The 11,574-nt window shown below is 52.8% G+C and overlaps 1 protein-coding gene across 1 annotated transcript; it reads left to right on the top strand.

Moving 5' to 3' along the window:
* Positions 1-653: 653 nt before the first annotated feature.
* ZNF503 (zinc finger protein 503) lies at positions 654-3,647 on the top strand. Its single transcript, XM_026674186.2, has 2 exons — positions 654-1,198; positions 2,088-3,647. The coding sequence occupies exons 1-2, from the start codon at positions 875-877 to the stop codon at positions 3,621-3,623; spliced, it is 1,860 nt and encodes a 619-aa protein (XP_026529971.1). The 5' UTR covers positions 654-874; the 3' UTR covers positions 3,624-3,647.
* Positions 3,648-11,574: the final 7,927 nt, after the last annotated feature.

Here is an 11,574-nt window from a genome sequence, read left to right as displayed (position 1 = left end):
AGCCTGGAAAAGTGGACAGTTTTTTTTTATTTTGCCCCCTCCCCAGGAATGCCATGCCGGGCAGGGGGGGAGCGGAGCAAGGCAGGAGTCTGGCTGGCTGGAGCGGGCAAGAGCGCTGGGTGGGTGGGGGAGTGTGGGGGGGGTCGTCGGCCGCGGAAAAGCCCTTGAAGAGGGAGCGTGACGTCACATCCCCTTGACCCTCCAATCACCTCGGGCTCCCATTTGATTGGAAGGCGGCAAAGGCTTTAATCTCCTGACTAATTCAGCTCGCTCGGGAAGCCACTTTCTCTGCCAGAGCCGAGGCTGGTCGGGCAAGCGGCTGGCTGGCAGAGAAGAGCGGCTGGGAGGAGGAAGAGGAGGAGGAGAAGCGAGAGACCAAAGGAACAGGAAGGGAAGGAGAGTCGGGCCGGGCCGAGGGGAGAGGGTGAACGGCGGAGGAGACAACCCCGGACTCTTCCTCATCACCCCCCACATTCCCTTCCACCCCTCGGGGAGGGGAGGAACACAACCCTCCACCCACCCACCCACCCAAAAAAGCACGGATTTATTTCTCCTTGGGGTCGCCAGCGCTTGAAACCTGAATTTGCAAGAAAAGAAAGAAAGAAAAGCCAAGACTGAGAAAAAAAGAAAGGAAGGAAGAAAAGACTGAGGGAGGGGGAGGGGAAGGAAGAAAGAGAGAAACCTTCAGAGGAATCTGCCGCTTGCTGTTTCTTCCGCCGTTCCCGGTTTTTCCAAAGGGGGCGGAATCTTCCACCCACCCACCACCGTCCCCGAAGTCGCCATTGGAAGCTGCAGACGCCCAGCTTTGCTTCTCGAGCAGCGCGTTCCCGCCGCCCCCCTGCGCGTTTTTTTTTTCCATGCCAGCCTTTGGGTCATGATTACAGCGCCCGCGCTTTCTGCCGTAAGTAGTAGTCCGGGCGGAGGAGGAGGAGGAGGAGGAGGCGGCGCGCCAGAGCTGGGAAACGGCGGCGGCTGCGGTGGTGGTGCTGAGCTCCCTTGGCAAAGCGGGCTCGCTGGGAACCTTATCGGCTGCGGCGGCAGCCAAGCTTTCTTCCACGCCATCCCTCCTTCGGACCCTTTGCGCCAAGCCAACCGCCTCCCCATCAAAGTCTTGAAAATGCTCACGGCACGGACGGGCCACATTTTGCATCCCGAATATCTCCAGCCGTTGCCTTCCACGCCGGTCAGCCCGATCGAGGTAAGAGGCGGCGGGCAAACCTTCCCCGCTTCCACCCCTCCCGGTCCTTTGGTGGTGGGGTTGTTTTTTTGGGGAGGTGGGGGTTGGAATCCTTTGTAGGGGGCTTGCTTCGTGTCATCAACTCTTCTCCTTCCTCTTACTTACACACACACACACCATCGTCCAGCCTGGGGTAATTTGGGGGGGACAGGTTGGCTGGGTACCCTAAAAAAAGCTCTTGGAGGGACCCCCCCAACCTGGGTTGGAGGGAGACGCACCCCGGCTTTCCGCCCTCCTCCCCTTTTTGCATTCTCTGCTCTTAAACGGAGCGGCCGGTTGTTCTGGCGGAATTTGCCACTTCATCGGCAGGCGCAATCCTGCCCCTCTGCGCCCCCCCAACAACTCCTACCCCCCCAGCTTCTTGGTTATGGAAGTAGATTGCCATCCAAGGGACGGTAACCTGAAACCGAGCCGCCCCTTGACCCGGGTTCGAGTGGGGTTTGGGAAGAGAAAGCGCCCTGGCCTCTTTGGTGGACTGTGTTTTGTGCGGGTCCTCTTCGGGCACAGCGAGGGTCTTGGGGGGTAAGCGAGCTAAAACGGAGCGGATCTCGGGGCCGGCTCTCTAGATGCGCAGCGACGGGGGACCAAGGGCCGCGCGAGGCGGCAGGGCTCGGGGCATCCCAGCGAGGAGGCCGGAGTAGACGACCGGGGTACGGTGGGGGAGGGGGGGCAGCTCAGGGCGCCGGCCTGGGTTTGTCTTGCAGGGCGGGATGCCGGGGCGAGAGGCTGGCTTGCAAAGGCGTCGAGGGGAGGGAGGAGGGCAGCAAGCCGCTTCGGCGGGGCCCCGTCGGGCAGTCTCCCGGTGCCGTACTCAGGGTTCCCCTCTCTTCTCTCCCCCGGCCTTCTGCAGCTGGACGCCAAGAAGAGCCCGCTGGCTCTCCTCGCGCAGACCTGCTCCCAGATCGGCAAGCCGGATCCCTCGCCTTCCTCCAAGCTCTCCAGCGTCACGTCCAGCAGCGGCGGCGGCGGCGGCGACAAGGAGGCGTCCAAGGGGGGGCCCTTGAAGCTCAGCGACATCGGCGCCGAGGACAAGTCCAGCTTCAAGCCTTACTCCAAGCCCGGAGCGGATAAGAAGGACTCGTCGGCCGGCGGAGGCTCCGGAGCCACGTCTGGAGGGAGCTCGGGCGGCGGCGGCGGTGGTGGCGGCGAGAAATCGGGATTCCGGGTGCCGAGCGCCACCTGCCCGCCGTTCACGCCAAGGACAGGCAGCCCCAGCTCCAGCGCCTCGGCCTGCTCGCCCGGCCTGCTTCCCGGCGGGGAGAGCAAGGGCGGCGGCGGCGGGAGCAGCGGTGGCGGCGGCGAGGCGGAGAAGAAGGAGACGGCGGAGAACTGCGGCAAAGGCGCTTCCGACGGCTCCGGGCGGCTGACTTCCAGCGGCGGCCTGTCGGGCGAGCTGAGCCAAAGCCACGAGGGCGCCAAGGGGCTGCTGGCGGGCGTCGCTTCGGCCGCCTCCTGCTCGACGGCGGAGTCGTCCTGCAGCGCCGTCCCGTCGTCGGTGGCCGCCGCCGTGCTGAGCTCCGCCGGCTTGGTGGCGCCCGTCTCCCCTTACAAGCCGGGCCAGACTGTCTTCCCGCTGCCGCCGGCCGGCATGAGCTACCCGGGCTCCCTGGCCGGGGCGTACGCCGGTTACCCTCCGCAGTTCCTGCCGCCGGGCGTGACGCTCGACCACAGCAAGGCCGGCAGCTTGGGAGGGGGCGGCGGCGGGGGCGGCGGCAAAACGGCCGGCTCCAGCCCTCTGGCCGGCGCCTCGCCGCCGTCGGTGATGACGGCCAGCCTGTGCCGCGACCCTTACTGCCTGAGCTACCATTGCGCCAGCCACCTGGCCGCCGGCACCTCCTGCGCCCACGAGCAAGCCCTCAAGGCCGGCGCCTACCCGCTGGTTTACCCGGGGCCGCCGCTTCACGCCGGGCCGCCGTCGTTGGCCGGCCACCCTCTCTACCCGTACGGCTTCCTGCTGCCCAACGACCCCCAGCCGCACAGCTGCAACTGGGTCTCGGCCAACGGGCCGTGCGACAAACGCTTCGCCACCTCGGAGGAGCTGCTCAGCCACCTGCGGACTCACACGGCCTTCCCCGGCCCGGCCGAGAAACTCCTCTCCGGCTACCCGAGTTCCAGCTCGCTGGCCGCCGCCGCGGCTGCAGCCATGGCTTGCCATATGCACGTCCCCAGCTCGGCGGCCGGCGGCCCGGGCAGCCCCGGCACGCTGGCTTTGCGCAGCCCGCACCACGCCTTGGGACTCAGCAGCCGGTACCACCCTTACTCCAAGAGCCCCTTGCCCACCCCCGGCGCCCCCGTCCCAGTCCCGGCCGCCACCGGACCCTATTACTCCCCTTACGCACTCTATGGGCAAAGACTGACGACAGCCTCGGCGCTGGGATACCAGTGAGTTTTTTTTCCCCGGGGGGGGAGGGGGTTGTCGCCGCCTGAGATTGGGGTTTTTGGGTGGGGCGGGTGTGTTCCTTTGAGGGTAGGGTGGCGTCGGTGGGGTGGATTTGAAAACCACGCTTTTTGGGAAAGGGGAAGGAAAGACGGCCCGGCGTCCCTTGGAAAGTTTCTTTTAAAGGATGGATGACCAGACACGTTGCAAAATTGGACCTTTTTTAATAAATATATATATATATATATAAAGAATAGTGTTCATCTTGAGGACTGGATCCATGGGCACTGTATTTATTTATGTTAGCTTCAAGCGGGACGACGAATCCATTTGAAAAACAAAAAAAGTGCATTACCTTAATTTCAGCTCTGGATAGGCTTTCAAGGAAAAACAAAACAAAAACAAAACGAAGTGGAAACACCCCTTGTAGAATATAAATCAATAAAAAGAAAACGAGAACTAGAGGTCTTCTCTTTAATGTTACTTTAAATTTGCTATGATTGTATTCTATTGTACGTTCTTATTTAACGGTGGGTGGGTGGGGCAAACACCCCCCCCTCAATGCATGTCTCTCTTTCCAAGAACGCGTCTTCACTTGCATTTTGTCTATTCCAGTTTTTTGTTTTGTTTTTCAAATTGCAGCGATTTTTCAAAGATGTATATCCCGTGGCAAGAAAGAAAGAGAATTGGTATTTTTTTTTTTTTTGTATGTATCCTGACAGAAAGAAAACCCAACCACCAACCTACTCTTTTCCAAAAACCTCCGTTTGCCTTATTTTTATTCTTTAAAAAAAGAACACACTTGACTATTTTTTAATTTTTAAGTCCACCCTCTAGCTAGGGCACAGGAACAAGGGTGACGTCATGTATTTAAAATAATAAGACAATGTATCGCTTTCAAAGATTAATATTCTGTATATTTGATGTATTAAACAAAAAAAAGGTTTTCTTTTGAAATAACCTTTCGGAGTCTGTTATATAAATGCTCTTAATTACTGGGCGGATGAAAGTAAAAGAAAGACAAAAAAAACAAGCCATTGAAGGTTGATTATGCTCCGCTTTAATTAGCAGCCGATACTTTTATTGCAGCTGCCAGGTTATTAAGCAGAACTGGCAATTTAAACTTCAAAAACAAAAGCAGAAGTCAGCTTCTGTTGGAGGGGGAAAGGAAAGCGTTTTGGATTCCCGGGATTTATGCCCACTGAGGCGCGGAAGGGAAGGTGTCCTCTCGTGTTGTGTGCGCGAGGCGAATGAGCTCCTGCCTCCGTTTAGGAAAACGGGGGTCTGGAAGGAATCGGGCTGGCGGGGAGGGAAGGGGGTGTCTCAACCCCATCCAATTCTTGGCTTCAGGAAAGCGCGTGGCACGGATGCTCTTGGTTTTTCGTCCCAAAGAGCGACGCATGAAGAAAGGCACGAGCGGAGGATTATTATTATTATTATTATTATTATTATTATTATTATTATTATTATTATTATTATTATTAATTTATTAGCGAGAAAGTTCCTCAGATTTCTAGTTAAGGGGGGAGTGGGAGTGGAAGTGGGAAGCTATTTTGAAATCCAGGTTAGGTTGGCCTGATGGCTTGCAAACCAAGAGGCGGCGAAGCAAAAGGCAATTCGTGAAAAGAGTTGATTTCAAGGCAGCCGAAAAAAACCAGATCTAGCAAAAGCGGGAAGACAAAAGCGCAGGAAATCTACTACAACCTCAGTAGGATCTGCTGCCGCAGCGACCTTGGCACAGGCTTAAAAGCTGGGTTAGCGTTTAGCCTGGGTTAAAGGCTTTTTCGGAATCTTGGGCTTATTTTGCTGCGTAAAGAAAAATCTTCAGAGAGCTCTTGGTGGCCTTGCTGAGTTCAAAGCAAGGGAGTCGTTTCAGCGACCCGACCCCCTGTCTTGTGTGAATTGCGGAGTAGGGGAGGAAAATAATAAACCATGAGTAAAGCCCCAGTCCCCTGGTCACTGGTGCGGAAGTAGTTGCGTCGGAAAGGGAGGGGGTCGTAGCTTTGGATGTGGGGAATTGAAAGAAGCGCCTCCGTCTCCTAAAATGAGAACGGGGAGAAAAATCGCTTATCAGTTCAGGCTTTGCGGCCTGGTCTTTTATTTTATTTTATTTTTTACTTCCGAGTAGATTCCTTGCTACAACTTGAAGACCAAGAGCTGCCGACCAGAGGTGCGAGCGAATTTCAGAAAGCTTCCCTAGCTTTCTGCTTCCCTTTCCCTTTTATTTCCATGTACTTACTTTCCCCTCTTTGGGGCTGAAAGTAAGTAGCAAGAATGCTCTGGGCCTTGTTTTAACTTTCTTTCCATCCGGAAGAGATTTTTTTTTTTTTGTAGTAGTAGTAGCCTTCCAAACACTTCGCCTTCTTTTGGAGAGCACTGGATGCAAATGGAAAGAAAAGAGTTGTTGAACAGCAGATGGGGGGTGGGTGGGAAGGAATTGTAAGGACGGTGGGGGAGAAAAGCAATATATCTATCCTTTTTGAAAGAAAAAGAAAGAAAGAAAGAAAAATAAAAAGAAAGAAAGAAAGGCTGCTAAAGATTTTCCTTTCCTTTGAATGTGCATGGCACTCAAAAGCTGTGCCACTGGGCATAGCCATTGTCTTGCAAAAGGGAAGAGAAAAGTGGGAGAGAAAAGTGCGTGCACCCAAAATAGTATTTCGGTTGAGTTCTTAGCAATCAGTTCATTGACGGGTTAGCCTCGGTGCTGCAAAGTTGTAAAAAAAAAAACTTCTCCAGGAAAAAGGAAGGAAATGGGCGGAAGCAAAGAGAAGAGGTGAAGGGTGGCATGGAAGCATTATTATTATTATTATTATTATTATTATTATTATTATTATTATTATTATTATTATTATTATTATTATTATTATTATTATTTATTTATTTATTTATTTACTACTACTAGTAGTAGTAGTAGTAGGGTTATTTTTGTTCCACTGTTTCTGTCCAATGGTTAGCAGATCTGAAAGGATCTTTCAACCTTTGCAAAAGTTAACTTTCCCAGCTAATGACTTTTTCGGGTGGCCGGCAATGTCTTGGGCAAGGCCTGGTCTCATAAGAAGCATTCTGGGCCCCCTTTACAAAGCAGTGTGTACTACGACAACTGCTCACAGGAATCAAAATGCAAACGGTCGGTCGATAAAAGTAAAACACATCTATTTATTTTATTGGCACTTCTACGGGGGTAAAAAAAAATCCGTGTTCATTTCTAGTTAATGCATGTCAGCATAAGAAAACAATGCTGTAAAATGTCATAAATACGGTGCCGTATTTCTATGATTACAAGGTGCATTGATCAGTACGGGACCTCTATGCCCCGTGGGGCCCACAGGCAAGGGCCCAATCGGGCCCATGCCTTAAGACAGCCCGGGCCTTCGTTGCGGCTGCGGTGGTGTTGGTTGCCGTGGCATCGCCATCCCTTGATCCCTTTGCCTTGATGGCTAGTTGAGCTCCAGCTCTTTTGTCTTAGGAGGCCAGGAGGGGCTTTGTTGGCTGTTAAAATAACTCACAGATCAAAGGGCTTTTTTTTTTTTTGGAGGGGGGGAGGAAGGGGTGGATGCGAGGGGACGGATGGCCAGCAGAGAGAGAGAGAGTTGGGATTGTGAGCGACTTAGTGGTGGCTTGGCCTGAGAAAAGCGAAGGGATTCTGGATTTCTGCAAATAAAAGTCGAGCTGAGGACACTTGTTGGGCTTTCTAAGTGTTTTGGCTTTTATGTAACCACGGGGAGGGTTTCAAAGGTAAATCAAATTAATCGGGACTGGCAGAAAGAAAGCCGGGAAGTGGAAAAAAAAATGCTTCTGGGAACATGGGTAGAGAAAAAGTCGGAAAGCAAAGAGGATTTTTAAAATAATAATAATATGCTCTTTTCTTAAGGTGTTTCTTTACTGAGTCAGCTAGGCTGTCAAACCCACCTGCCCCACCCCTCAATCCGGTGAACAGATTCTTCTTCTTCTTCTTCTTCTTCTTCTTCTTCTTCTTCTTCTTCTTCTTCTTCTTCTTCTTCTTCTTCCTCTTCTTCTTCTTCTTCTTCCTCTTCTTCTTCTTCTTCTTCTTCTTCTTCTTCTTCTTCTTCCCCTTCTTCTTCTTCCCCTTCTTCCCCTTCTTCCCCTTCTCTTCCTTCTCCCTTCCTCCTCCTCTCCCCCTGGTCTTAACAGGTCCGCCGTTAAGTAAACCTGGGTGATGCTTGGGCCAACTCGCCCTTGTGGAGCTCAGGGTCCTCGGAGCTTTCTTCCTCTCTCGCCTCTCCTGCAGCTTCTGACTGACCAGGAAAAAGGCCCCGGCCCCTTTGTAAGCCCGCTTCAGAGGTGAAAAGCCCAGGCAGAGAGGTGAGGGTGGAGGTGGGGTGAGGATGCGTGGCGGCCACTGACTTTCCCGTCCCTGCATGGAAGAGAGGGCCAACTTCGCTTGCTTCTCCACGGCTGGAGACAGCCAGCAAGCCTCCACGGGGGACAGCAGCGTTCCCATGGCGCCCAAGTTCACAGCTCCTGGTGGAGTTAAGCCTGGTCCAGGCATCCGAGCCTGGGAATGCCAAAAGCTGGCAAAGGAAGAAGCTCTTGGCTACGCTTGGATCATCCCCCATTCTTTGGGGTCTTGGCTGCCCCCTCTTAGTCAGGGCTACAGCTGCCGGAGGAGGCTGGGGGTGGAGGGAGAAGCCTGGCTTGCCAGTCTGCGAAGTGACTGGAAGAAAAAAACCTACAGCCGGCCGAGGCCTTACTTGGCCTCGGCCCTGCACGTTTGCAAAGTCGCTGCTGTCCCCCCCCCCCCGCAGCCAGAGCGAGGACAGACAAAGAGAGAGAAATCCTGCAGGGAAGCAGGAGCAGGCCTGGTTGGAGGAGGAGGAAGAAGAGGAAGGAGAAGAAGAAGAGGAAAAGGAGGAAGAGGGAGAAGAGAGGAAGAAGAGGAAGCTGGGTTGTTTTCTTGCAGACATTTCGTTACCCAATTAAATAACACCATCAAGGATAGAAGGGAGAGGGGTTTGCCGAGAGGAGGAGGAGGAGGAAGAAGAAATGACAATGGTCAAAATACTACTATTGGTAGGGACAAGAATGGAGAAGAACAATTATGCGACAACTGGGGAGTGAGGCCCGCCATTCTCCATCGCTGGGCTGGGAAAGAATTTGGGGAAAGAGAGAGAAGCAGCTGGAGGCCTTGGGGTGCGGCCGGCCTGGAGGAAGCCAACCTGCGAGGAAGGACGGCCTCTCTTCCTTCGGTATTAGGAAAACCGGCAAGGCCAGGCGGACACTGGGAAGATGCTGGCTTAATTGAGATGGTTTTTGTGCCCGAGAACCCAGGGAAGAGTTGGCTTATTGGTTGTGTTTCATTCTATGGAGCCTTGTGGGTCAAGGCAGCGCCTTTTTCCAGGTTGGGGAGTTTGTCTGGAAAGGGGGTTCCAGCTTGGACACCCTGAAAGTGGGAGGCGGAAAGCAGCTGAGCAGATGACCAAGCCAAAGAAAGTTCGTTGCAAGCTTCACAGCTACTACTTCCAGCCTATTAAGATCCCCGTGTAAATGTTGCGGTAACTAAGGGGGCCGTTTAGCAAATGTTAGTGGATTTTTCAAGGCATCCTCGGGCTGTAAAACTGGGGGGTGGGGGGGAACGTGGCGAGCCAGTCCTTGAAAGCCTGGGGGTGGGGGGAATTGGGGGGGGCAGTCGCTGTCTCTCAGCCCTAGGAAGGAGGCAATGGCAAATGACTTCTGGAAAAACCTCGCCAAGAAAACGGCAGCGATTCACGAGAATTGGACACTGTTGAATTGGAAAAAAAATAAATAATAATTTAGCTGGTTAGCAAATAGTAGAAGGTGCGTGCTGTAACCAAACAGCCAGCCAAGGGCCAGATCCGACAAATCCGCTCACTTATTGTTCACTTTTGTACGCCCGATATCTCCCCGCCTGGGTTTACGTTTGGCACTCCGAATCCTTTCAAAGCAGCCCTTCTTCAACAGATCCGGATTGCCCCCTTTTTTTGCTGATCCCAAGAAGAGAGCCATTGGATGGGGAACGAGAGCAGAGTGGTTTTCCCCACCTTCATCCCCTTCGACGATTCCCTTGGCGGAGGGAGAGGAATCCGTCCCGGGAAGTGAAATTTGGGGGTCCGGGAAGAAAGAGTTTGCTCCCTCGCGTAACGCCAGGTTTAGGGGAAAGCGCGTTCTTGGTGTTTTGGGGGTGCCCAGATATCACCCTGGGCTATGCAGCGGGCAGAAAGTGAGTGCGGTGTGTGTGTGTATTTGTGTGTGCGTGCGTGTGCTCCATCCACCCGCAAAGCTTTGAACCCCGACAGTTGGATCCGTGCCTGTCCAGGAAGCGCGCGCGTTTTAAATCTTGGCGCGCCTTGCTTTGCCTTCATCCAGACGACTCGGAGAGAACGCGGCCGGCGGCTTTCCGCGGTGGCTCCCAGGACGGGAAAGCGTGAGAATCGTGACTTCGGGAGACGCCAGCTACGACCTGGATTATCACCCTCGGCTAGCGGGGCGTGGGGGAGAGAGAGAGACCAGACGCGTGGGCGTGGGATTTTTACTATGCTGGCAAAACGGAGCCACTTGTGAAGGCTCGGAAGCTCTCCACGGCGGCGAACCCTTTCTATTCCTTCCCTCTCCTGCCTTTTCTGTTTCTTTTTTATTATTATTACTACCCCTTTACTCGTTCTTGTTTACCCTTCTTTCTTTCTCCTTCCCTTCTTCCTCTCTTCCTCCTTTCATCCCCAAAATTCTTGCGTGTATCCCAGTGACTCCAGCACCACCCAAAGTCTTCCTACCTACCCGCTCTTTATGCTTAATCAACCGGAGACGTCGGCAGAAAATCGTTTCGTCGAACACCCCCCCTCCCAAATTTACTACTAGGAGTAGTCAATTAATCCACGGGGTACATTCCTTTTTAGCCCGTCCCCACCGCGTTCGGTTGTTTGCCTTGCCGTCGCCTTGTGATGACCTAAAGAGAGAGGATTACACGTGGGGGAGAAAAGTAAGAAGGATGCTCGCTGGAGTAACTCCCTCCCTCCGGTCTCCGCCTCTTTGTTTCCCTGCGAATTTCCCGCATTTCCAACGAAGACGCGCCGCCAGGCGGCGCTATTCAATCTTTCCGAAAACCAGTCTCCAAACCCATAGGTTTGATCCCCGCCGCTTTGAGTGTGACTTTGTTACAAGTGTTCTTTTGTATCTTGATCTGTACTTCACCGTGCGTTGCGGGTGCGTTGCAAGCACACGCATTCACGAGATAGGGTAGGTCCAGGATAGGAAACGGTTTGATGGGATGGGAAGGGAAGGACCGCGGGATATGTAGGCAGGGAAGAAGATCAAAGCAAGGCGCCGCTCTCTTTTAACTCTTCCGAACTCTTCACGGGGGGGTTGCCGAGGGCGGGGAGGAAACACAGCAAATTCAGAGAACAGAACAGAATAACAGAGTTGGAAGGGTACCTTGGAGGTCTTCTAGTCCAACGCCCTGGCTCGGCAGAAAATCCTATACCATTTCAGACAAATCGTTATCCAATCTCTTTTTTAAAACTTCCAGTGTTGGAGAATTCACAAGAGGTCCCATCCAAACCGTTTTGAGGCTAGACTGCTTCATACAGATATATCTCTATCACTATCATCTATCTATCTATCTATCTATCTATCTATCTATCTATCTATCTATCTATCTATCTATCTATCTATCTATCTATCTATCTATCTATCTATCTATCTATCTATCTATCTATCCCTCTATCTCTATCATCTACCTACCTACCTACCTACCTACCTACCTATCTATCTATCTATCTATCTATCTATCTATCTATCTATCTATCTATCTATCTATTGTGTGAATGCATTGATGCAGTGCATGTGATCTCAGCTTGCAGAGCTTGGATTCATGGAATGAATTTGCTCAAAATATTGCAGAATATACAGCCTCTTGCTACATAACTAAGCTCCATTTGGTGCTGAATAAACTAAATTATAAATGTATCTTAAATAGAAAACTATC

Source organism: Notechis scutatus, chromosome 4, assembly GCF_049901735.1.
Source record: "Notechis scutatus isolate UNSWTSFEM ecotype Mainland chromosome 4, rNotScu1.2, whole genome shotgun sequence".
Classification (NCBI taxonomy): domain Eukaryota; kingdom Metazoa; phylum Chordata; class Lepidosauria; order Squamata; family Elapidae; genus Notechis; species Notechis scutatus.
This window is presented reverse-complemented; position numbering and strand designations above follow the sequence as displayed.

Coding starts and splice junctions, on each gene's coding strand:
- ZNF503 (XM_026674186.2), top strand. CDS start 875: ATGATTACAGCGCCCGCGCTTTCTGCCGTAAGTAGTAGTCCGGGCGGA. Junction 1,199..2,087: donor CGCCGGTCAGCCCGATCGAG/GTAAGAGGCGGC, acceptor GGCCTTCTGCAG/CTGGACGCCAAGAAGAGCCC.